Source organism: Carassius auratus, chromosome 14 (assembly GCF_003368295.1).
Source record: "Carassius auratus strain Wakin chromosome 14, ASM336829v1, whole genome shotgun sequence".
Classification (NCBI taxonomy): Eukaryota; Metazoa; Chordata; class Actinopteri; order Cypriniformes; family Cyprinidae; genus Carassius; species Carassius auratus.
Genome location: NC_039256.1, coordinates 6724140 through 6749544, shown reverse-complemented (window position 1 = coordinate 6749544; position 25405 = coordinate 6724140). Strand labels below are relative to the sequence as shown.

The window sequence follows — 25405 nt, the reverse complement described above, 5'->3', positions numbered from 1 at the left end:
AACAAAGCCTATTTTTATAACCATGGTGCTTTTTATTTATTTATTTATTTTTGTATTTATAAAAAAAAATTCAATTGTGATTAAACGTTTCCCTTCTATTTTCATTATTTAATGAAAATCATCTTGTGAGGACGCAATGTTGTTTTGTTATTACATAAAATCAGCACTAATTAAATTCAAAACAAATACTATAATTTTTTATTATATATATATATATATATATATATATATATATATATATATATATATATATATATATATATCAAGCTTCGTGTGGGTTTCCACAGAAGTAAATAACAAGAAACAACTAAAACACACAAAACTTGAATAATATTTGGGAACAGAGTAAGATGATTAGCATCTTCAGATGAGTTGAGCAAGGGCAGATGTTTTTAATGACAAGAGCACAGGAAGTTATAACCAAAACAAAAAAAGTTATGATGGAGAGAGAAACTAGAAAAATCTGTGCTTTTTTCACACCTCCTCTAATAGAGTCTGCACTCGCATATTAAAAAAGCTCATTGTGTTATGTGCACAGAGGTGCAATCATGAGCCTTAATTAATGAATATGGATTGAGAGCAAACGCGGGCATATATAGAGCTTGATATAATTAGGATTTAAAACTGGGAGCAAGTGGATAAGGCCAACTGAGCAATTTTAGGTAATGCGTTACACAAACATCATACCCATTTCTCATTCACATACTTTCTGCAAGTTATAAGCTGCCTTCTAAAGAACCTCATGAGATATCAATCACCACGATGTAAGCAGGATACAATCCATCACATTCAAACAAGAAAGCAAATACCAAGATTTAAATCTAGCCTATCTATCCTGCTTCATCATACCAACTACCTCCAAACACGTTCAGCATCAGAAGATTGTCACAACCATGCTCAGATGCTCTCAGCAGCCTTCAAGCACTCAGCAAGCCATGACTGCATTCGAAACATTTGATAGAAAAATAAATAAATAAATAAAAAATAAAAATGGTTGAAATAGCATCAGATAAGGGGTTTAGGTTGCTTGTTTATAAAGTGCAGATGTAAAAACAACGTCAAACCCCAAATGAAAGCAGCGCCTCAGCAGAAAATGGATATTTGGGTAGATATGCTTCTAAATAAATGTAAATTTACCTGCAAACGGAACGTAACGCACCATATAGTGATGCATTTGTATTTGAGTGAACATCAGCAGGCCTCTTTGATAGTTTGAGGGGCAGTTGAAGACAGAAAAGCACAGACAAACCAAGCAGCAGCAGCGTTGCATTGAACAGCTGCTCAGTGATCTGCAGCTCAGCGCTTCAGTGTCGCATTTGAATGCATGACAGAATGCAAGAGAAGCATTTGGTTTCCACGCATGATGCGCTCCGTTCAGACAGAGAGAGAGAGTAAAAACAGGCTCTTACCTTTGGAATTGCTGAACGCGGTGTACCAGGATAATGATATGAGCCCACATAACCCGAATAGTGAGACTGTTAGGAAGGTGCCATTTCTGAGCCTCATCTCCGAGTGCGCGCCGGTATCATGTCCGAACCGAACCGTGAGCTCGAGCGCGTCTGGCGTGCGTTAATGACAGCGCGCGCACATGAGAGAGGAGAGGGAGGCGAGAATGCTACAGACTGTGTACTGTACAGGCAGATGCCGTTTATACGGGAGAGGGTGTGTGTGTGTCAGAGAGAGAGAGAGAGAAGAGCGCGTGTGTGTTTCGCGGTGTTTTTGTTGGACTGGCTCGTGCAGGCGGTGCAGCTGCTCCTCCGCGCGGTCAAAAAACAAAACACGCTCTATATTTCTGCAACAGTGGCACGCTGTAGTAGCCTTGTGTTTTATATAATATCCCATAAAGCATACATTGTTTGAGGTCACGTGCTTTGCTGTAACACCATGTTTTAAGGGTGCAGCCTGTAAAAGATTATACACAGAAAATATAGATATTAATGACAGGTTTGTAAATTCATGTAAACATTATGTACATGTTAAAATACGCTTTTGTGGGCTATTGCCATGTACATTATGTTTACATGAATTTATAGTGTGAAAAAAGAAATCTCTAACCTCTTATTATTACTTGGCCTACCTTTTCTGTTTATAATATGTAATCATAACACTGAATTCTAGGCCTAATTAAATGCATAAAGCTCAAAAAAATCAAAACTTTCAAAAGAATGAATTACATTTTTAGAAGATCATAACCTTTTAACTATTCACACTGCCCCACTTGAATTCCATAAGTGCCCCAACTTAAACAATAATAAAAATAAAAATCAATATTGTAGTCAACATTGTGCCAGAATATTTCTTTGTATACACACACACACACACACACACACACACACACACACACACACACATATATATGTGTGTGTGTGTGTGTGTGTGAGTGTATTTATATGTTTGGGTGGAAGGGAGGGAGGGAGTTTTTAGTATATTTATATATATACAGTTGTGCTCATAAGTTTTACTTGCAGAATATGTAAATATGTTAATAATTAACAAAATAAGAGAGCTCATAAAAATTGCATGTCATTGTTTTTTGATATTGTCCTGAATAAGCCATTTCACATAACATGTTTATTTACAGGTGAATCTCAATAAATTAGAATGTCGTGGAAAAGTTCATTTATTTCAGTAATTTAACTCAAATTTTAAAACTTGTATTAAATAAATTCGGTGCACACAGACTGAAGTAGTTTAAGTCTTTGGTTCTTTTAATTGTGATGATTTTGGCTCACATTTAACAAAAACCCACCAATTTACAAATTAGAATACTTCATAAGACTAATAAAAAAACATATTCAGTAATTGTTGTCCTTCTGGAAAGTATGTTCATTTACTGTACATGTACTCAATACTTGGTAGGGGCTCCTTATGCTTTAATTACTGCCTTAATTCGGCGTGGCATGGAGGTGATCAGTTTGTGGCACTGCTGAGGTGGTACTGAACCCCAGGTTTCTTTGACAGTGGCCATCAGCTCATCTGCATTATTTGGTCTCTTGTTTCTCATTTTCCTCTTGACAATAGCCCATAGATTCTCTCTGTGGTTCAGGTCTGGTGAGTTTGCTGGCTAGTCATATAACCAACCTTTGGTGCTTTTGGCAGTGTGGGCAGGTGCCAAATTCTGCTGGAAAATGAAATCAGCATCTTCAAAAAGCTGGACAGCAGAAAGAAGCATGAAGTGCAGTGACTTTGATTTAAAAAAAAAAAAAAACATTGGACCAACACCAGCAGGTGACATTGCACCCCAAATCATCACAGATTGTAAAAACTTAACACTGGACTTAAAGCAACTTTGGCTATGAGCTTCTCCACTCTTCCTCCAGACCCTAGGACCTTGGTTTCCAAATGAAACACAAAACTTGCTTTCATCTGAAAACGACAGTCCAGTTCTTCTTCTCCTTAGCACAGGTAAGACACCTCTGATGTTGTCTGTGGTTGACACGTCTGTGTGTGGTGGCTCTTGATGCATTGACTCCAGCCTCAGTCCCCTCAAATTCTATCTTTTCACACTGAGGACAGTCGGATATCTCGTATGCAACTATTACAGAAGGTTCAAACAACTCACTGATGCTCCAGAAGGAAAAACCATGGATTTAACTTTTTGTATTTAAAGATCAGGGTAAATTTAACATATTTTGTCTTATGAGGAACATGTAACTATCTTTTGTAGCCTCTGAAGGGCAGTAAAATATTAAATGAAAAAATATATATTCGTATAAAATAAGAAAAATGTTCTCCATTCTGTTCAAAAGTTTTCATGCAACGTCCTTTTCCCAAGATAACAGCTCTGAGTTTTCTGTTTTCTCCTATAATGCCTGAAGAGTTTGAAGAACACCTGATAAGAGATCTGACACCCTTCCTTCATCCAGAATCTCTCCAGATCCTTCAGATTCTGTTACGGAATACCACAGGAGGCTGAGGAATAACAGAAAGTTTATTGAGGCACAAGCAGAGGAGCGGGTAGTGCTGGGTAGAGTGTTACGGAGTATAGCAGTAATGAAGTGATCTGTAGTAGCAGAGTAGAGACATCAAAGGATGGAGGTGTACCACACACACGCAAGGAGATGGCTGGAAACTTCAGGAGATTGCTGGAGAGAGGTAAGTAGAGATAGAGTTAGTCCTTAGAGTTAGCATACAGGTAAGACATTGTTGCGAACGAGACCGGGCGCTGACTGAGTGCATGTGTGTGGTATTTGAAGTGAAGAGGTGATTGGATGATGAAGGTCAGGTGGAAGTGCTCAGTACTATGGTGAGGGCGTGCTTTGTGAATGAGCGGAGGTGGAACCTGTCGTGTTTGTAACAGTACCCCCCTCCCCACGCCCCGCTCCTGAGGGCCGAGGACCCCGACGGCGTGGTGGACGTCCTCTTCCTCTGGGAGCTGACCGGTTAGGATGACTGGAGTGGAAGTTGTTTAGTAAGTTCGGATCTAGGATGTCGTTGCGTCGGATCCATGAACGTTCCTCTGGACCATATCCTTCCCAGTCCACTAGGTATTCAAGTTATCCACCACGCCGCTGGGAGTCCAGGATGTCTATTACTTCGTAGGCAGTACCGTCTTCTAGGAGGAGTGGAGGGGGGCTTCGGCTTTGCTAGGTTCTGTGGAGGGAGAAACAGAGGGATGGTTAGGTTTCAAGAGAGACACATGGAAAATGGGGTGAATCCGGTACTCAGGTGGTAATTGTAGTTTGAAAGTGACCGGATTGATCTGCTCAAGGATGGTGAATGGGCCAATGAATCTGAGATTTAGCTTGCAGCAAGGCAGGCGCAGGCGGATGTCCCGGGTGGACAGCCAGACCGGGTTTGTATGTAGGGGCCTCGGATGGGCGAAGGTCGGCTGTCATTCTGCGCTTATGTAGGGCCCGCTGGAGTTGGTGGTGGGCCGCGTCCCAGACCCTCTCGCTCTCCCGGAACCAGTAGTTGATGGCGGGGACATCCAAGGGTTCACCTGACCAGGGGAAGAGTGGAGGTTGGTAGCCGAGTACGCACTGGAATGGAGTGAGTCCTGTGGTAGGTTGTCACAGGGAATTCTGTGTGTACTCGGCCCACCCTAGGAACTGGTTTCAGGAATTCTGGTGGCCGTGACAGAAGGTACGGAGGAAGCGTCCAATCTCCTGGACCTTCCTCTCCATCTGCCCATTCGATTGTGGAGGGTATCCGGAGGATAGACTGATGGCCACACCATGTGTGAATGGAATGCCTTCCATACCCGGGAGATGAACTGAGGACCTCTGTCTGAGACGATGTCTTCTGGGATGCCGAAGTACCTGAAGACATGATTAAATAATCTAATACTCCATAGCCGTGGGCAGACCTTTCAGGGGGAGAAGACGACATGACTTAGAAAATGTATCCACTATGACAAGAATGCAGGTATTATTATCTGAAGGAGGAAGATCAGTAATAAATTCCACCCCTAGGTGTGACCACGGGCGATTAGGGACGGGCAGAGGATGGAGCTTGCCTGATGGTAGATGGCATGGGCTTTTGGAGAGTGCGCAGTCTGTACATCCGTTCACGTACCTTCTGACATCCGAGGCCATGTTGGGCCACCAGAAGTGTTGCGTTAGCAACAAGAGGGTTTCATTGATCCCCGGGTGACCAGTGCCAAGAGATGTGTGAGCGGAGTGAATGAGTGGAGTGCGCCGTGTCCTGGGGATGTACTGGTGTCCCGGTGGGCAACCCGGCGGGGTGTTGGTAGCAGGATCGGTTAGAGGAAGGGTCTCGCTAAACCAGGTAATGGGGCTGATGATGACCTTTTCTGGGAGAATGGTTTCTGGTTCCTCTAGATTTTCTTCGGGGGCGTGACACTGGGTCAGGGCATCAGCCTTCATAATCTTTGCCCTTGGGCGATACGAGATGGTAAAGTGGAAGCGGGTGAAGAATAGTGCCCAGCGGGCTTGTCTCAGATTTAACCTCTAGGCGACCCGAAGATACTCTAGGTTCTTGTAGTCCGTGAGAACCAGAAAGGGGTGTTTGGCTCCCTCCAGCCAATTCCTCCATTCTTCCAGGGCCAACTTGATGGCCAACAGCTCACGGTTGCCGATGTCATAATTTACCTCCACCGGGTTGAGCTTCCGGGAGAAGGCGGAGCATGGGTGGAGGCGACTGGGATTCCCCTGCTGCTGAGATAAAACCGCTCCCACTCCGGTAGTAGAGGCGTCGACTTCAACGATGAAGGGTGGGTCGGGGTCAGGATGGAGTAGGAGTGGTGCGATCGTAAATGCCTTCTTGAGGAAGTTGAAGGCCTCTGTGGTGGCTGGAGTCCAAGAGAGTGATTTTGGCTTATTTCGGAGGAGACTAGTGAGAAGGCTGGTGATGGCACTGTAGTTCTGGATAAACCGTCTGTAGAAATTGGCAAAGCCAAGGAATCGTTGTAGTTCTTTGATGGTGGTACGAGTGGGCCAATTCCTTACAGCATTCACCTTCCCCTTGTCCATCCGGATGCCACTGCTGTTGATGTTGTAACCAAGGAACTGCACTGAGGGCTGATGGAAGGAGCATTTCTCGGCCTTGAGGTAGAGCTGAAAGGCCCTCAGGCATTGCAGGACGATGTTCCGCTAGGCTCCAGGATTAAATGAGTATATCATCAATGTAGACGAGGACGAACTTATGGAGGAACTCCCGGAGCACCTCATGGATAGAATCCTGGAAGACAGAGGGTGCGTTAATCCATATGGCATCACGCAGTACTCATAGTGGCCATAGTTATGAAGGCAGTTTTCCACTTGTCCCCCTCTCGTATCCGGATGAGGTTGTAGGCGCTGCGGAGGTCCAACTTGGTGAAGACAATGGCACCACGGAGATGTTCCAGGGCAGCTGGGACGAGGGGAAGTGGACATCGGAATTTGACAGTCATGTTGTTAAGAGCCCGATAATCGATACAGGGGCGTAAGCCTCCGTCCTTTTTTCGACGAAGAAGAAGCTCGAAGCAGCAGGGGAGGTAGATGGAAGAATGTAACCCTGGGCCAGCGCCTCCTTGATGTATTCCTCCATGGCCTTCTCCTCCGGAATGGAAAGGGGGTAGATCCTTCCTTTAGGCACTAGTTCACCCAGCAGCAGATCGATGGCACAGTCCCACGGCCGGTGGGGAGGCAGCTTGGAAGCCCGTTTGGGGCAGAAGATGGCACTGAAGGCGTTGTAGCATGTAGGGATGGAAATGGATTGGTTTTCCAACAGGCTTTCAATTGAGGTAGTATAAAGTGGAATAGGTGCAGGGGAAGTTTTGGCTGGGACAGGACAACCATTGATACAGCTCTGACACAGGAATCACTCCACTTCAGGACTTCGTGGACCTATGTGGACTACGCCTGGCCCTGGTGCTCTTCTAAGCATGACTGCATAAGGGTGGGGAAGCAGATGGAAAGTTGGATGAACCGTTCAAGCCTGATGGTGTCCTCATATGCAGCGAGATGCAACCACACTCGAGGTTCCAATCCTTGAGGGTAGGTAGTCAGCAAAGGCCTGTTCGTTCCATCCACTGGTGGCCGCTAGAGTTCTGAACTCAAGACCATCTTCATTGACAGACATCTTTCCCTGTTTAATGTTATACAGCTGTGGAAGGGGGGGCTTGGTTTAGCAAAGTCTGCAGTGGGAGAGAGAATCAGGAGACGAGCGGTAAGTAAGTGGTTTGGGCAAAAACTATCATCACCTGTTTCTTGTTTCAGTAATTGCCGCAGAGAGAGTATAAAACACCAGGAGAGATGGAAGCAAGGGAGAGAGAGACGGACTGCTGACCCGAACCGGAAACGGAAACCGGAAGGAGTAAACCGAAAGTGTTGTGCGAACGTGTCAGAATAAAAGTCACCATTTGGTGTTTGTAAAGTTTCAGTTATATTTTGTTAAATAAATATGTCAGCAGTCCAGCCGACCCCTTTGTCCTCTTCCTTTCCTCCAACGAACATACTACAACAGCTTCTCATCAATTGACGAGTCCCAAGCTGGTCTGCCAAAAACTTCTCGCAAATGGTTGATGAAACTGGAATAAGTGTGGTTGCATCTTCAGGACCAGCGAGCATTGAAGAAGAAAGCCGCTGCAATCCTCCGCCGAACCAGAGTAGGGCACTGGCCTGGCCATGGCACCTAAGTCGTGGTATTGAAGGTGGAGAGAGAACTGTACATGGTGGACTGTACATGCACTCCCCCCACCTACAATTCCTGCCAGCCCGAGACTCGAACTCACAACCTTTCAATTGCCAGTCCGACTCTAACCATTAGGCCACGACTTCTCTGCTGTGAGCACAGCACCCAAAAATACAGGTCACTTGCAAAAGTTCCCCTCCACGGAAATCTTTAGTAAAAGGCGAAAAGATTTATGCGACAATGAAGAGAAACTTGAGCTATGATAGAGTTAGTCCTTAGAGTTAGCATACAGGTAAGACCTTGTTGCGAACGAGACGGGACGCTGACTGAGTGTGTGGTATTTGAAGTGCAGAGGTGATTGGATGATGAGGTTCAGGTGGAAGTGCTCAGTACTCAGGTGAGGGCGTGCGTTGTGAACGAGTGGAGGTGGAACCTGGCGTGTCTGTAACAGATTCACAGCTCCTTCTCCTTCTCAGCTGTGATCCCTGGAGAGTCTTTGTCCAATCTTCATCACTGTGCATTAGGACCATACAGATGTCTTCTTCCAGGCAGATTTAACATCTTTAGTTAAATGGAACTTCTTAATAATTGCCCTGATGGGGATTTTCAACCATTTTTCTTACAGCTACTTTCTATTTTGTGAAGCTGAAGTTTTACTCCTTGTGATGGATGATTAAAGGAATTTGGCTTTTGTGTTCCTCACTTTTATGATCTTGTGAAACAGAAAGTCATAGATTTTACTATTTTACTTTAAGAATTTCTAGGAGTGCCAATAATTGTGTAATAAAACATTTATTTCATCATGAGATTTTCTCTCCACTTTCAATTGTTTAACTTCAATGAAAGGTTAGAATTTTTGCGGATTGTTTTTAATGTAAGATCTAAAAGGTCAACGATGCAGATCTATTTTCACAGCTGTCTTTGCTAATATATTGCCAATATTAATATTAATAATATTACCTCTCTTTTGTCCCCATGATTAGGGAAATCAGGAGTGAGGTGTGGAGGCACTTCATTCACCCTGAGGTTTATTCATTACACTTCTGGTGTGAAAGGCCCTTTAACAAAAATATAACTTAAAAAAAAAAAAATGTAAAAAAGTAAAGCAAAATTAACACCATCCATTACTTTCCATATATCACAGTTGGTTTGCATTCATGTAACACAATACTATAATGCATTACTTTTAAAAAGTAACTCTCCCTAAAACTGATATATCATATAATCATTGTTTAAGATACACATTGGATGGATGGACAGACAAATGCTAATCTAAAAGTGTATATGGCACTATTGAAGACAGATGAGAATATCTGTTTAATACAGGATCAGTTAATATCCAGTTATGCCGCACTCGTGCCTGTAGATAATTAATCACATCTCTGTGATGTTTAAGCCAGTCATCGTTTCATCTAATGCTCTGGAGATGAATCAGGCCTCTGATTGCCCAGTTTCATCTCTTCTAGCGCTTTGACTTGAAGTTCTGCCAAACAGTTCATCTTTGAGTGGCCAGCTTCATTCTGCAGAGAGTTCTGCCAATATGCACAGTGCATATTAACAAAGAAAAAAAGTAATTTCTGTGCAGGTGCTAATCATTGGTTGTCTTAATTTTTTGCTGATAGACTTGTGAAACTCTCTGGAGAACCTCTAAGCATATTTCTAAAATGCCTGTTACTAGAGAAACCAACAAAATGGGCCAAAATATTCTGGCAGGTACTTAAGACTGTCAGTGTCTCTTTCTTGCAGTAAACACATTAACAAAAACATTTTGCAGCACTTTAAATATTGATTTATGTTCCTTGAGTAGGCTACACAAAAGCATATTTAAGGCCCCATCGGAAGATGCCTTTGAGAGGATTTCCAGAGCATTAGTGTGACAGCAATCTGATGAAATAAAATGGTGCCTCAGGAATACATAATCAGTATACTGTAGTACCAACTATTAATATAATTACTTTCATTTAAGTAAAATTTACTTTAAATGTTTTACGTTTATTTAAAACTCTCAAAACAGCTTACATAACAGCCTACTTTATAGTTTAAACTCTCTAATCAAACCTGTATTTAACATGCATGTAGTGTGGGTTGATTTTCTGGACCACTCCTACTGTAAATACTGTACAATACTGTGCTGGCATGCAGACAATAGCGCCATCTAGCCACTATTGTGAGTCCTAGCAGCAGATAGCGTTTGATCCTGTGTGAAATATGATTAAGCACTCCACTGTAATGTGGGTTAAACTTCTTTAACCCCTGTTAAAACACACGAAAAAAAAAAAAAGAAAAAAAAAAAAAACCTGGCAATAAATGAACAAGTATTAGACTCCGTTTTATTTAAACACATAGGTTAATTAAAAGCAGGAATCTATATTTAATATAGTTCACCAATTAAATATTAAATAAGAGAACATCTAAGAGTGTTTCTAACAGATAGGGGCTGTGTATTTAAGTCATGGGATGTTTGTTAGGTCGAATATGCACTCATTATCAGTGCTTTGGGATGTGGACATGTAAACAAAGGAAAGCACATGATGCGCGTGAGTCAGAGTCAGCTGACAGAGCCGCGCCCCTCGCCTCCAGAATGACTGCATTCTTTCCGCGCTTTCTTTTCTCTTCTGGAGGCTTCTAGAATAAAGAGTCCGGAGAAGGTTTTAAGGGAGGGGTCACAAACTTCTGACATCATATGTCTCCACCAAAACACAGAGCTGACATGTCAAATTCAAAACAGGGTTAAATGGAGGGTGAAATGAAGTTTGCTTATATTGATTAATATTAATAGATTCAAAGATAAAGCCCAAATAGTATTCTTAAATAAAATATCAATTATTTTTTATTTTTTAATTATAAAAGTAGGATAATAGTTTAATAACGTGTGAATTTGTTTCATATGTATTGTTAATATGTTGCTTGTTTGTGTATATATAAACACACACACACACACACACACACACACACACACACACACACACACACACACTTAAACATATATTTAAATTGTTACATGTTTTGTTTTAAGATTTAAAGATTGCTCAGTAAGCTAAATGAATACTTAATGAATTTTTAAGCTTAAAGTTTGTTATAGTTTACAAAATGTGTTTTTTTTTTCAGGGAGCCAAGTTCAATATGCATCTGCTAACCCTCATTCATGATGACACAGTATATTTATATTTTATTATTTATTATTAATAATAACAATTATTCGTATTATTAGTGATAGTAGTAAAATATTTAATAAAAAAATTATACAATTTACTTTATAATTATAAGTATAAATGTTTATATTCTTTATCAGTCCACATTTCTAGTATTGTGGTGTATATATACAACTATACAACATATATATATATATATATATATATATATATATATATATATATATATATATATATAAAGTTTTTATACATGATTATGAAATGATAGAGACTACTACTTCCTGCATTTTTAAGCTTAAAGTTTGTTCTGTACATATAGTCTACAAAATGTGTGTGTGTGTGTGTGTGTTTTCTAAGAGAGTCAAGTTCAATATGCGTCTGCTAGCCCTCATTCATGATGACTCATCACTTTATTTAGCCAGCAGCTGTAGTAGAAATACAATACCCTCACATCATCCATTTCAGACTTATGTGGGTTAGTAGAGCGTGTATAATCGATTTCCAGACATCATGCTCACAGTTACTCACTCAGCTGTAGTAAAACAAAGATTCAATAATGTTTGCACACATATATTGAAATAAATGCAGACATGTATATAAGCATGTATACCATTTAAATAATTACATACATAAATTGATGTAGAAAAAAACCTTGTGCCATTGTTATATTGTTGTATAGCAGAAGCAAGAAAGACTGTGACATTCCCTGTCTCATTATGAGCAAGCTAGCCTCAAGAAATGTAGCTACCATTTGTAAAAAATAAAAAATTACAGAATCACATTGACACTCTCAATATTATTACACGTGTATTGTTGTTGTTTGGGCCTTGGTGACACTGCTGTCGGAATTTCCCCTCACAAAATGCCAGGTCATAGCTTAGATCACCGACTCACATGATGAGAGACAACATGAACTGTGTCCCGCAGTGACGAGGGACGTCCCCTCCTGCAAGACGCGCTCGGCTCCGCTATTGGCTGACGCTCCGCTGGATTTGCATATGACGCTCCGGCTTATAAACGCAACTGTGGTCTGAGGAAGGACACGCATTCTCACTCAGACAGCGCAGAGTTCCGTGTTCAACAAACGCATTTTCTGCTGCGCAACACATTCAGAGGTTCGCATCGAGACTCTCTTTCTCGCCACAATGTCGATGACCGTGAAAGCTTACCTTATCGGTAAGGACGACTGCAACAAGGAGATCCGCCGCTTCGCCGTGGATCAGGACGTCTCAACAAGTTATGAGTATCTGAAGAGAAAAGTGCTCGATGTTTTCGTCGGGCTCAGGACTGCGCCCTTTCAAATGTACTATAAAGGTACGTCAGTTTTTTATTCTAATTTTATAATAATAATTGTCGTTTCTTATTGTTGACGCTATAAAATTAGTGTTTAATTTATCTATCAGAAGTTTTAATGATATTGAGCAAAGAGACATTAGACATACAACTTTGGCACGTTTAGAAAAATAAACCTCTTTCTGAAATGAAATACAATATTGGCACTACTGTTACTTTGAGCATTGATACACCTCAATACAAAGTTATATGAGCACCGTGCTATTTAATTACAATGAAGGGAAGGACAGCAGCAGAATCTACAAACAATAATTTAACCAAGATATAAGGACTGTAATATCAAGCAGCTAAATGCCCTCCTGTGTTTTCCTGGACTTTGTCTCCAGATGAAGATGGTGACCTGATTGCCTTCTCCTCTGACGATGAGCTCATGATGGGGCTGGCTCTTGTGAAGGATGGCACTTTCCGTGTCAACATCAAGCGTGAGTAATTACACAGATACTACTTCTGAGCAAAACCAAGGGGTTTTGGGTTATTTTAATGTTTACATGTTTACATAGTTTGTGCTCCAAATTTAATTCAACACAAGAATTCATCAGCTTTAATGTATCTTCCTTTCAATACACGAGGGCACGAGTTTGTCATGTGCTTTTTAGACAGAAGACAAACAGTACACAACAAATTCAAGTTCATATTTGATAAAAAAAATAAAAAAAAAATAGAAAACTTGTTAGACATGGTAGAAACTACTGCCCTCCACTGGAGACAGAAACAGAAAAGGCAACCGCTCGGCACACCTCAGGATCAACCACAAGGCTCAGATCTATTTAGATATTTATAATTCTCTTCTGAAAATGTTTGTACAGTATTTAATTTAACAAAAATGTAATGCCTGAATAATCAAGTAGTGTAGCCATGAAGCAAAAAGGAAGCAAGTGTCATGGGGTTACTCAATTTGGCTTGAACTAACCTACCGTAGGCTTTCATAAAACTGCATAATCTTTGTAAATTATATTTAAGACAAATTCTAAATTAAATGTGTCAATACATTATTGCTTGGACAAAATTCTACATGTGGAACTACTACTTTGTGGAATTGAAATGTAACACTATAATAATATATTAATAGCACAATCTAAAAGAAATATCTTCATATAAACAAAATAGGCAACACTACATTTTAATCATGATCCAAACAAAGTTGCTGCATACATGCAACATGAGCAGTTTTTAATCTAAATTAGATTAAAAACAATGGTCTGACTTCAGTTTTGTGAAATTATGAAACAAACAACAGAGGAGCTGAACGAGATGCAGATGCACTCTCTGCCAGCAGGTGGCGCTTAAAGCGTTTCGTAAACAAAGCAGCGCTGCACAAATGAACTTTAATGTGCATTATACAGAGGCAAGATGAAAAGAAAAAATACCATCTAAACTTTCCTAAAGACAGTAAATTCCGCTCAGACATAAATTCATATTTAATGTGACCTGCAATCAGTGTTGTGCAAGTTACTTCCAAACTGTAATACATTAGGCTATATATTACTTGTTACTGTCATTTAAAAGTAATTCCCTACATTACAATATTACTGTCTCAGAATTGTAATGCGTTACATTACCTCTGTATTACTTTTTAGTTACTTTCAGCAGAACCAACCGTGTAAAGTTTACTAGCGACTAGCGGAGAATCGCTGAAGCAAAAGCTCATGCCCTTCTGACAGCAAAATGGAAATATTTCCATTGGTTTTTTAACATTTACTGATGGAGAATATACCGGTGCAATGTAAGTTATGCATTAAGGAAAATAGCACCTCTCAAACACGTCTCTCAGTCTCTGTCAGCCTCACACACAGCCTTTCTGTCAGAGCTTCTAACGGGGCGAGCGCGAGCTGCTTTGAACTGAAACTACTAGGAAAGAAATAAAACGCAGAAATTATTTAAATGCAAAACAAACAGCACAAGCAGCTATTGACTGACCACGAACAGGAAATATGACTTATTTGCTTCATATTTCGATTAGTTAATGTCTTGCGGTCTATAGTTTTTTTCTTTTTCCTCTTTTCTTTGAAAAATTTTATTTTGGGCTAAAAGTGCATTGTAACGCAAATATTACTGAACATGTACCGAGTAAAATATTACTGAAAATTGATTAGTAATGCCTTACACTACTGCGTTACAGCAAAAAGTAATATGTTACTGTAATGCATTACTTTTGTAATGCGTTACTCCCATCACTGTCTGCAATCATCCATAACTTTTGTTACGTTCAAGAGACAAAATGAAACCAGTTTTGGAAAGGGCTTGAACTCAGCTTTCATATGGTATCAAAACCTAAAAAAAAGTTAGTTTCACCATGTGTTGGGTTTTCCTAGATTGCATCACATATAAACTCCTTGCCCTAATTGAATCATGATTTGTTTAGCATCTCAGCCGATTTGAACCGATTTTCAGGCAGCTCGCAGCCAATTGTTACATACCTATTGATAATACTATATACACCCTTGTCTTTTAAATGTCTCCGGTGCACACAAACATCTCCAATAACAGCAATACTTGCATTTCTTCCCTTTTCAGAAAGAAAGGAGCACAAACGTGATCCCTCACCTCATGGGGTCCCTGGGTTCTCATTCCCCCCGCCTCATGGAGCCCCTCACTTCAGCCCCCCAGGACCTAATCCTATGGGTCCACCTCCAATGGGTCCCCCAGGAGCACCTCACATGGGGCCTCCTCCCCATTTCCCTCAAATGCCACACCCAGGGGTGACCTGTGATGGGTGTGATGGGCCGGTGGTTGGAACACGTTTCAAGTGCACCGTTTGCCCCGATTATGACTTGTGCTCCTCCTGCCAGGGCAAAGGCCTCCACAAGGAGCATCCTCTCCTGCCCCTCTTTCACCCCATGGCCAACATGTTTGAGGTGAATGCCTGTTACACTGCTTTCGTGTCTGTGTGTGTTGTACTATGTACAATATATTTTGGTTTCAAAATGATCTGAACATACTGATTCAAGTTAATCTTTTGTGTGCAGTGGTTCCCTCGTGGGAAGTTTTGGCGTAAGATGAGACACTGCATGTGGGCTAATACCCAGGCTCAGGCTCAAGCTCAGAACCAGGCTCAGCCAGGCCCATCAGGAGTCCAGCAGAACCAGGATGCTTCTGAAAACATGAGAGAGAACGGTGAGACACCTGCCAAGTAGGAGGAGAGCAACTGGGCTTGTGTGAATGAGTTATTATAGAGTTACTATGAATTATGAGTTATTTATAGACCAATTTGGTTTGGTTGACATATGAAATTTGATCTTAGAATAATTTGATACAATGCTGTAGACCAGCACGTCCCTGACAGGAACAGTGTTATCTTCCACAGGTGTTACTGACTCCTCCCAGGCCAATATGGAGTACCTAAAGAACATTGGAGAGGGAGTGGCGGCCATGTTGAGCCCCCTTGGTAAGTTCCCTTTCTTTGGGTTTATTACTGATACTTTTGGCCTTTCCCAAAGATTTGGCTTCTAACACACCATCCGGATACTTCTTTGTTTGGACTGTTATCTAACCCTTCAAAATAAAATTGCTCGTTCCTTTCCAGGAATAGATGTGGACATCGACGTTGAGCATGAGGGGAAGCGGACCAAAGTTACACCAACTCCTCCTGCCTCCAGTGGGCCACCTAGTGCTCGGAGTGAGAGTGGCTCTATAGGGCTTCTCTCCAGAGGGTCTGGTCCTGGAAGTCAGGCCAATGAAGAGAGCATCAGTGAAGGAACAAAGGTAAATAAATATCAAAGTAGTAGTGATGTGACGTTCGACACAGAGGCTTTGAAGCTCGTATCAAAAAAATTAAACAAGCCATATATTGTTGCAATAGTGTTCATGTATTGTCTTTCCGCTTTTTATTCAGCTTAGCTACAGCAATAGCTGGATGCCTTTGTCAGTATTAGGGATTTCCTGCATGTCTCAAGTTATTACTTGTATGAGTCCGTTTTGGACGTTCTGCGTGAGAGCGCCCTCTAGCTTTGAGTATGAATGAAACATACTCTGCATGAGAGTGTTTAGAGCTCTGTAATGTTCACATCTCCTCATTTTGGGTATGAATAAAATGCCACATCATGCATAGACCATCCTTGAAATTAAATCTAGATCTATTCACCTTGGTCACTGAAAACCTCTACACTTTAATAAGACAAATTTGTTTTATTAAAAGTGTGGGGCACATCCCATGTGTATCCTACGCCCCTCTCTGATAGTAAACAGGATTGTGACATCTTGAGTTTTCAGAACCAAAAAAGGCAAAGTTCATAAGTTAGATATTAAAGGCCGAGAAGCTACATTGAGTTAACGTGCTTTCCTTCTATTCTTGTGGCAGAAAGACCAAGGCAGTGATGAGGAATGGACTCATCTCAGCTCTAAAGAGGTGGACCCCTCCACAGGAGAGCTGCAGTCCCTCAGGTTGGAGCAGGACGGGACAGATCATCCAGCACCACTGAGTACTGACTCCAGCACAAGCGCCTCTGAGGGTCCCACTGGTCTGCGCGAGGCAGCTCTCTACCCACACCTTCCTCAAGGTACTGTGCATCACCCAGTAACCAACTCCAGTCCACTTCATCTCAATTCAGGCATCCTAAAGTTAATGTCCTCTTCCTCAGATGCAGACCCCAGGCTGGTGGAGTCTCTTTCTCAGATGCTCTCCATGGGCTTCACTGATGAGGGTGGATGGTTGACCAGACTGCTCCACGCCAAGAATTTCGACATCGGATCTGCCCTGGATACCATCCAGTACTCCAAACCCGGCTCACAGAAGTAGAGAAGGAGCACGGGAATGAAGAAGACCTGGGCCACAACTATTGATGTTTGAAGATTTTGGCCTATTTTCTATTAACAAAGTCTTTCCATATTTTTTCCAATGACAAATTATTTAGGTAAATGCTATCAACAATATCAATTACTCAGGTGACTTGGCACTTAGTTAAGTTCATTAATGGGCTTTTATGCAAAATAGATATATTCAGCATTTCTGTAATTAGCATTACATCTCATATATATGCATATTACATATAAAAGTAGAAGTCTACATCTGTGTGCTTTTTCTATTTGCATTTACATAACCAATAAGAAGAGTTTGTAGACAAGTGGAAGTGGAAACCTGGGGGTATTTTTATTGTTAGTTTGAATAAATCGATGGAATAAGGTTAATGTCACTGTAGGTCTTCTAAAATTCCTGTCCTTTCTGTCTACAATAAAATGCAATAAATAAATAAAGTTTGTATTTTCTTTAATGTTCAGAACTGTGGAGAATGGTTTAACTACCAATGCATTTTTGTATTTATTGAAGAGGATATGGTAACATCATAAAACTTGAATTTTGAATAGAAATGCAACTTATTCTCAAAATGTGTCATCTAAGTCTTCATCAGTAAAGAACAGGGAGTTAATCTTAAATAGTGTAGGCTGTTTACAGACAGCGTTTTCAAAACCGGCTAGCTTTGAGCTGTGACTGATGTTTGGACTGGATACATTTCCCTTCACGTCTCTTAAACCCAGAACAACCAGTCCATGACTCCTCGTCCTCACAGTTACCATCACGGCCACCAAGAGACTTTGAAGAGGAGATTTTCTTCCTTTTCCTGTAAAATGATGTTACATATAAGCAAACAATGAACAACCTCAAGTGTGTACAATAAAGACTTTATTAACTACATACACACTTAAACTAGTCTAACATACAGACACATGCATACAGTGGGCATAAGAATAAGGGGTTAAAGCTTAAGCAGTAAAAAGAAGAGAAGTAAAGACATGAAGCTATGGTACAATTTGATATTCAGTAGATCTACAGCCTGAAGCAAACATCGGTTTCTTAGTTCAAACACACCTTTGTAAAAAGATGCAAATTATACTCATTTCTAAAAATTAAGACTGAGTTTGACACTTGCACGTCTTGTCTGTCTGAAAGAGAGTCCTGATGTAATCTGAAGGCTTAAGATGATCTTTAACAGCCATAGTACTTTGTCTCATTAACAGATTAAATGCTTTTCTTGACAAGGTACCTGGTTCCCTGGCTTCTGAATCAGTGTCTTTCTGTAGAAACATTCTCATCTTCTTCCTCTTCTTCATGTCCATCTGGACCCTCAGCTGTTTGGTCAGTGTATTTACTCCAGGTTCAGGTTACACACTGTATTTTGTGTTTTTGTGTTACAGCAGATAATGGACAACAGATAAAGTCCTGGAAAATTACTAGTACCATTTTTCTTACAGTGCACCAAACAATCAACAATCACAAGAACAAGCTACTAACAAAGTGTCATAAATGTATTCATTTACAAAAATCACTATTATTATTAAAATAAACAATTGCAAATAGCAGCTAACTTAATTCACGTGATATGAACTACTAGACGACTATGTTTTTTATCTTTTGGTGTTAAGCAGTAAATGTTCCTTTTTATCATTTGAGTCACTTATCACTTATAAGTTGCCAAATAAATTGTAAAAATAGCAAAATTTGTTGTTAGGAGTTTCTGGAAGAAAAAGTTGCCAAGGTAGTCTAAAAAGTTGCTTAATTTGGCAAAGGAATTGGTAAGTTGTCATCATTGGAGGACGGGTGTCATGACAAATTTAGCTTGATTCAGATTGACCTTCATCAGTGACTGCTTCTCGCCACAGCTCCATTTCTTACTCTTCTTCACCTGGAGAAGAAAAAGAGATTTGGTTTGACTGATTCAGAAGCATTTGATTGAATTCGACGTTCATTTGGATATTACCTCACAGTTGTTTCAAAAGCTTATTGGGAAAATTAGATTGGATGTGACACAAACAACATTTACTGAAATTCTGTTCAAGCATCAACTGAAAAAGTTTAAGCCAAAAGATCTCGGTTCAACAAAATGAAGATGAATTTAAATAGATTAATCGTCCATCCAAATCTAAAATTTAGACAGTTTTAAGTAATGTTAAGTGAACTAACTTACTAAGAGCTGTGATTTATGTCAATCGTCTGTGATTTAGCAGCTAACGTTACAAGAGAGAAATCCGAAAAAAAAGTTTTATTCTGAACTAAAAGAGACATGAGAAACAGTTACCTGCTGTACTTGAAATGTTTGACAGGGAAAACATCTCAGTACATGAAACTCTTGAACCATGTTGGGTATTTTTAAAGTCTAAAATAAGAGAATAAAAGCAAATGCATTTCAACATTTTCACTATTGTTTATTTTCGCCTCTGCACACAGTCCTCTTCTTCTACGTTAGTTCTTCCTTTCGCCCACAGCGCCCTCTAGAGGACACCGTCCCTGCGTCTCAGTCTGCCTGAAGTACACACTTCTGAGTGTGTAGTAGAAGAGTAGGCAAGCTTTGGGACATACTATCACTTAACACAGTTGTGTCTTTAAAGGAGCGCTGTCGCACCTGTTACACGCACCGTCACTGTAAACTGACCTGTCAATCATCTTGTCACAGTTAAAATCCTCCACATTCAATTTAATTTAACTTTCCACCGTACCTGATGGAAAACAAGTAACTAGTTGATCTACAGAATAAACAGAAGAAAACTCTTTGAATGAGAAGGTGTGTCCAAACTTTTGGTCTGTGCTGTATAAATAAATATATATATATATAGAGAGAGAGAGAGAGAGAGAGAGAGAGAGAGAGAGAGAGAGAGAGAGAGAGAGGCAAATTATTACCATTATACACCACGCCACTCTCAAAATAAAAGAAATGGATGCATTTTGCCATAAAAGCCATAAGGAGGAACTGCATCAAACAATACATTTGTCCATTTAACATTTTTTATGTTAAATTATGAATACATTTAAAAAAAGGTTCTTAAAATACACTGACAAAACCCTGTTGTTTATCTATATTATTATTATTATTTATTGTGCTGTTACAGGCAGGGTATATACCTTTTCTGCCGTTAAAAAAACTATAGAAATCATCACAGAAATTCTAATATTTTCCACAACAATTACAAACAGTACAAACCATCAACTTTTAATCATAAATCTATTAAAAATGGTTTTCTGTAGTGTTTTTGGACATATTCCATTAGGATTTACTGGTTTTATCAAGACACCAACCGAAGGAGACTAATTACCAGTAGAGACCAACAGACACCAGTACAGTATCAGTAAAAACCAATTCAACTGGCATTATAACCAGTAAAACTAAAACTATCACACATTCTGTTAATGTTTCTATTGTTTGGTCGTTTTTTCAGCAGGTAATTTGATTTTCAGTTTGTTGAGTCCGGTGGATGAAAGCACAAATAAAGTTCAACTGTACTTTCAGTCTCTGTTCAGAAACTCCACCCTTCTTTACCTTCAACCTTTACCAGGAAGTGACTAGTCTCTTATGATTTCTGCCATTTCACACCGAAAGCTAAAGAGTCAGTGTTTTGGAGATCAGTGGAGGACACTGTAAATGAGGATTTTAGAGAAGTGTGTTGACCATAATAGGTTTGATTTTGATTGTAATTATAATTTACTTTTCAGAAAGTGAGAAAGTGAAAGTAAATTGTAGATCATTGCAGCTTTGACAAGAACAGAAAATGGATCCCAAATCTATGGAAGAGCTTTCTTGTCCCGTGTGCTGTGAAATCTTCAAGGATCCTGTTGTTCTCTCCTGTAGTCACAGTTTCTGTAAAGAGTGTCTTCAACAGTTCTGGAGAACCAAGAAAACTCAGGAGTGTCCCGTCTGCAGAAGAAGATCCTCAAAAGGCCAGCCTCCATGTAATCTAGTGTTAAAAAACTTGTGTGATTCACTGAGAAAGGAGAGGAACGAGAGGCGTTCATCAGGATCTGAGGAGATCTGCAGTTTACACAGTGAGAAACTCAAACTCTTCTGTCTGGAGGACAAACAGCCGCTGTGTTTAGTGTGCAGAGACTCAGAGAAACATGTCAGCCACACAATCAGACCCATCGGTGAAGTGATCTCATCTCACAAGGTATGAGCAGAAAATGACTTTCATTTCATATACCAAGCAGAGTGCTTTGCTAGTAATATTTGCATATATTGATCCTTTACAAGTTAAATAATAAAAAATACATGTCATGTGAATTAGGACACAAATGGGACTACTTCATGAGAATAATCATGCGTCATACAATTGACAATAACTATGACAACTTTCAAACATACTAAAGCTCTTAGCTACTTAAAGTTTCACAGATTTCCATCTTAACTTGTAGGAGGAAGTGAACACAGCGCTGACATCTTTACAAAACAAGCTCAAACATGCCGAAAAAATGAAAGCAAAGTGTGATAAAACCGTTGAACACATCAAGGTGAGGATATCGAGTAAAGACTCAAACATTCACAGAGTTTGTGATGGACATTAGTGGAGTGAGTGTTAATGTAGAGCTGACTGAAGTGAATGTGATGTGATTTCAGTCTCAAGCTGAGCACACCGAGCGTCAGATTAAAGAGGAGTTTGAGAAGCTTCATCAGTTTCTCAGAGATGAAGAAGAAGCTACAATCACTGCACTGAGGGAGGAAGAGGAGCAGAAGCAGCAGATGATGAAGGAGAAGCTGGAGGAGATGAACAGACACATCTCTGCTCTTTCACACACAATCAAAGACACGGAGGAGATGATGAAGGACAGCGATGCCTGCTTTCTGAAGGTGACCACTGAACACAAAACAACAATCATTTACTCAACCAATGATCAAATTCTGTATGGAAGGAAACCTGTAATAAGTGTTTGATGAGATATTAAAATGTCTTTCAAACTCTGTGTTTTCCAGAACTTCAGCATGACGATGGAAAGGTAAGTTTCTTCTCTCAGTGGATCTGAACTCAAGTCCAGTGCAGTTCTGATCCTGAATGTTCTTCCAGAGTCCGGATCTCATCACAGCCGGATCCTCAGATGAGTTCTGGAGCTTTGATTCATGTGCCACATTACTTGAGTAACCTGCGCTTCAGAGTCTGGAGCAAGATGCAGGAAACTCTCCAACACAGTGAGTCTCTATCAGACACCAGTACACGATTAAATACTGCAGATAGAAACAAAGACAGACTGATTAACAGAAATAGAAATACATCTAATAATCACTGTAAGTACTATGAAATTTGTGGTGAATTTGAACTGTATTTCATAAGATCATAGGATCATACTGCAAACTCATAATGACTACAAAACACAGTCTGTTCCTCAAGGTGTTTATGTAAATAGGTTTGTATTTCTTATCCCATCATATTTCATCATCTAATCTGATTTAATTCTCTTTGCAGCTCCATTGACTCTAGATCCAAACACAGCAAATCCTCGTCTCACTCTCTCTTCTGATTTGACCAGTGTATCGTACAGTGATTTAAGTCAAAATCTTCCTGATAATCCAGAGAGGATTGAGAGGTATCCATGTGTTCTGGGATCTGAGGGCTTTAACTCAGGGACACACTGCTGGGATGTGGAGGTTGGAGACAATACATACTGGAGTGTTGGAATAACCACAGCATCAAACCAAAGGAAGGGAGGGGTTTTCTTTAAGTCTAATGTCTGGCTTGTGTGGTACATGAACAGTGAATACAGCTCAAAATCCCCAGGTAAACCCTCGACTGTCTTCACAGTTAAAGAGAAGCCTCAGCGTGTGAGAGTTCAGCTGGACTGTGACAGAGGAAAGGTGTCCTTCTCTGATCCTCAAACTAACATCTGTCTCTGCTCATTCACAACAACCTTCACAGAGACCGTCTTTCCTTTCCTATGTAATTACTGCAAAACTTCTCCTCTGAGGATCTTACCTGTTAAACTGATCGTAACAACAGAAAATCACAGTTAAATCTCTTTCTGCTTTTAGATCAATTAAGGTACAATAATTAATTGTTTTAATCGTTTTGCATTTTATGATTCAATATTTGATATTCTGTTTTAGGGAAAATAATGGATATTAAACACATATTTAAATATTAAATTATATATTAAGGTAAAAAAACAAACTAACAAGAATATTAAACCTGTCAACAATAAATCTGTCTGTAATGTTCAGTAAACCTGAACGTCTAGAGGAGATTATTATAACTGTTTGATTACAGGAGTTAAACTCTGCACTAGATCTCCAGAACTTCATGTGAAGGCACTCTGTGTGTGTTACAAACTACTACAATGTGTAAAATTACAGTATATTAATGATTGCATTACTTTCACAGTAATTTCATATTCTAGCTAGTCATAAATTAAATGTTTTTAATTTGTCACACATCTGACATGACTAGATCAGAAGTTTAAATATGAATATACAAGGTCCAAGACCCCAAACAAATGGGATCTTCAATCACCAGTATAGTTTCATTCGATGACAGTTGAGCTATTTGAGTTATCTACAGTTGTCAGCTGAGCCTATATTCATCAATATCACACAATTGTGCTCAGAAATTGTGCATCGGTGAGCTTTGGATACCAAAACAACTCTCTGGTAAAGATATAGATTAAACAAGATTTAATTAATGGTGTTTGTTTAATAATTATGTCATACCATATACACAAAACTAATGTTACATTATTTAAAACTGAACTTAAAGATTACATTAAGGCCTTAAAAGATCTAAGAAATAAAAAAATCAGAACAATTTAAAGAATTTAAGAATCCCATATTTCCTCCTTTCTGTTGGTTCCCTTGATGCTGTTATGAATGTAATTGATAATAGTTGAACACAATGTGATTCTCTCTCTCGCTCTCTTTATACATAGACTGTATATGTTATGTTACTGTTCTTCTTATGCAATAAAAAATCTAAATAATGTGCTCAGTTGCTCACTCTTAAAATATGATATTTTTTTAAAATCCTCAGCGAATAATAAATCAAACACAGGCAAACATGTCTTTTTTCAGTATTGAAAGGCTTTGATCTTTACTGATCAGCAAGAACAACTGTGAGGCTTTACATCAGCTCCATAATTAAAACACTGTGAGAGTAGAAAAGCAACAATAAAAGAACACATGGACAGAAGATCATTCCCTTTGAAAAATATTGTAAATCAAAACGTTTCAAGCTATTAATCAACAACCTGAAATGAGCAAATTCATTTAAAACTGATTTAAATTTTATGTTGGTAGAAAACAGTGTGTTAAAGTGTACATATTCTTGCAATTTTTGTGATTAATTGACAAATTATTTCATAATTGTACAAACGTTCTGTACTTGAAGCATTAAACCATAATTAGATGAAACCATAACTGCTCACAGATACACCTGATTATGGATCATTCACTAAAACAACTTTATTTAATGTGGACTCAAGACTTCAATAAAAAATAATAATAATAATGTTCAGGCTTGATGAGCAGAAGAAACTTATTTCAAAAACTTTTCCCCAACTTTTGGTCTGTACTGTATATATATATATATATATATATATATATATATATATATATATATATATACACACACACACATGACTGCCCTTTTTAAATGTGAGGCTTCAAAACATCAAGTTCACATTCATTGTAACTTGTTAAAATACAATACTTTGCACCAGGTCAAAATTGCATTGTTGAGAAGAAACACACACAATTCGACTGTTACATAAAAAAATTTAATTTAAGAAACCAGTATTTACAATGAATGGCAACACTTTAGTTTAGGGACCAATTCCACTATTATTAACTAGCTGCTTAGCATGCAAATTACATGCATATTGTCTGTTTATTAGTACTTATGAAGCACATTAATGCTTTATTTTGCATGACCATTTTTTAGATCACTTAATCCGACCCCATAAGTAAACTATTGATAGGCAGCAAATTAGGAATTCATTAATGTGTCATAGGAGTCATAACTAATAATTAGTTAATAGTGAGAATTGTTCCCTAAACTTAAGTTTGACCAAAAGATGATTAATAAACACTATAAACATGTATTTCAGTTTCCCCTCAATCCACAACAAATCCTTTAATGTTATT

The 25405-nt window shown here is 39.3% G+C and overlaps 3 protein-coding genes, 1 long non-coding RNA gene and 1 other non-coding gene across 7 annotated transcripts in view; 2 read left to right on the top strand and 3 right to left on the bottom strand.

Annotated features, from left to right (window-relative positions):
• The window catches only part of LOC113113485 (alpha-1,3-mannosyl-glycoprotein 4-beta-N-acetylglucosaminyltransferase B), a 135576-nt gene extending 133865 nt beyond the window's left edge, over positions 1-1711 (bottom strand). Inside the window, exon 1 of one of the 3 annotated variants that reach the window (XM_026279681.1) lies at positions 1410-1711. In XM_026279681.1, coding sequence (XP_026135466.1) covers positions 1410-1506 — 97 coding nt within the window. In that variant the 5' untranslated portion in view covers positions 1507-1711. The remainder of the gene's footprint in view (positions 1-1409) is intronic. The other 2 variants (XM_026279682.1, XM_026279679.1) reach the window with 2 other exon arrangements.
• Positions 1712-8224: 6513 nt separating this feature from the next.
• LOC113114540 (U5 spliceosomal RNA) lies at positions 8225-8336 on the bottom strand. The gene has a single exon (XR_003293763.1). It is a non-coding gene; the product is annotated as a U5 spliceosomal RNA (small nuclear RNA).
• Positions 8337-12248: 3912 nt separating this feature from the next.
• LOC113113483 (sequestosome-1-like) lies at positions 12249-17767 on the top strand. Its single transcript, XM_026279678.1, has 8 exons — positions 12249-12542; positions 12908-13003; positions 15096-15436; positions 15548-15695; positions 15886-15966; positions 16105-16283; positions 16879-17077; positions 17159-17767. Exons 1-8 carry the CDS (start codon positions 12374-12376, stop codon positions 17314-17316), a joined length of 1371 nt encoding a protein of 456 aa, XP_026135463.1. The 5' UTR covers positions 12249-12373; the 3' UTR covers positions 17317-17767.
• LOC113113484 (uncharacterized) lies at positions 17645-19760 on the bottom strand. Its single transcript, XR_003293598.1, has 3 exons — positions 19592-19760; positions 18560-19198; positions 17645-18136 (listed from the first exon to the last, which is right to left on the bottom strand). It is a non-coding gene; the product is annotated as an uncharacterized LOC113113484 (long non-coding RNA).
• A 1099-nt stretch (positions 19761-20859) lies between these two features.
• On the top strand, positions 20860-24237 carry LOC113113482 (nuclear factor 7, brain-like). The gene is made up of 6 exons (XM_026279677.1): positions 20860-21452; positions 21697-21792; positions 21899-22129; positions 22253-22275; positions 22344-22465; positions 22740-24237. Exons 1-6 carry the CDS (start codon positions 21057-21059, stop codon positions 23282-23284), a joined length of 1413 nt encoding a protein of 470 aa, XP_026135462.1. The 5' UTR covers positions 20860-21056; the 3' UTR covers positions 23285-24237.
• The last annotated feature ends 1168 nt before the right edge of the window (positions 24238-25405 follow it).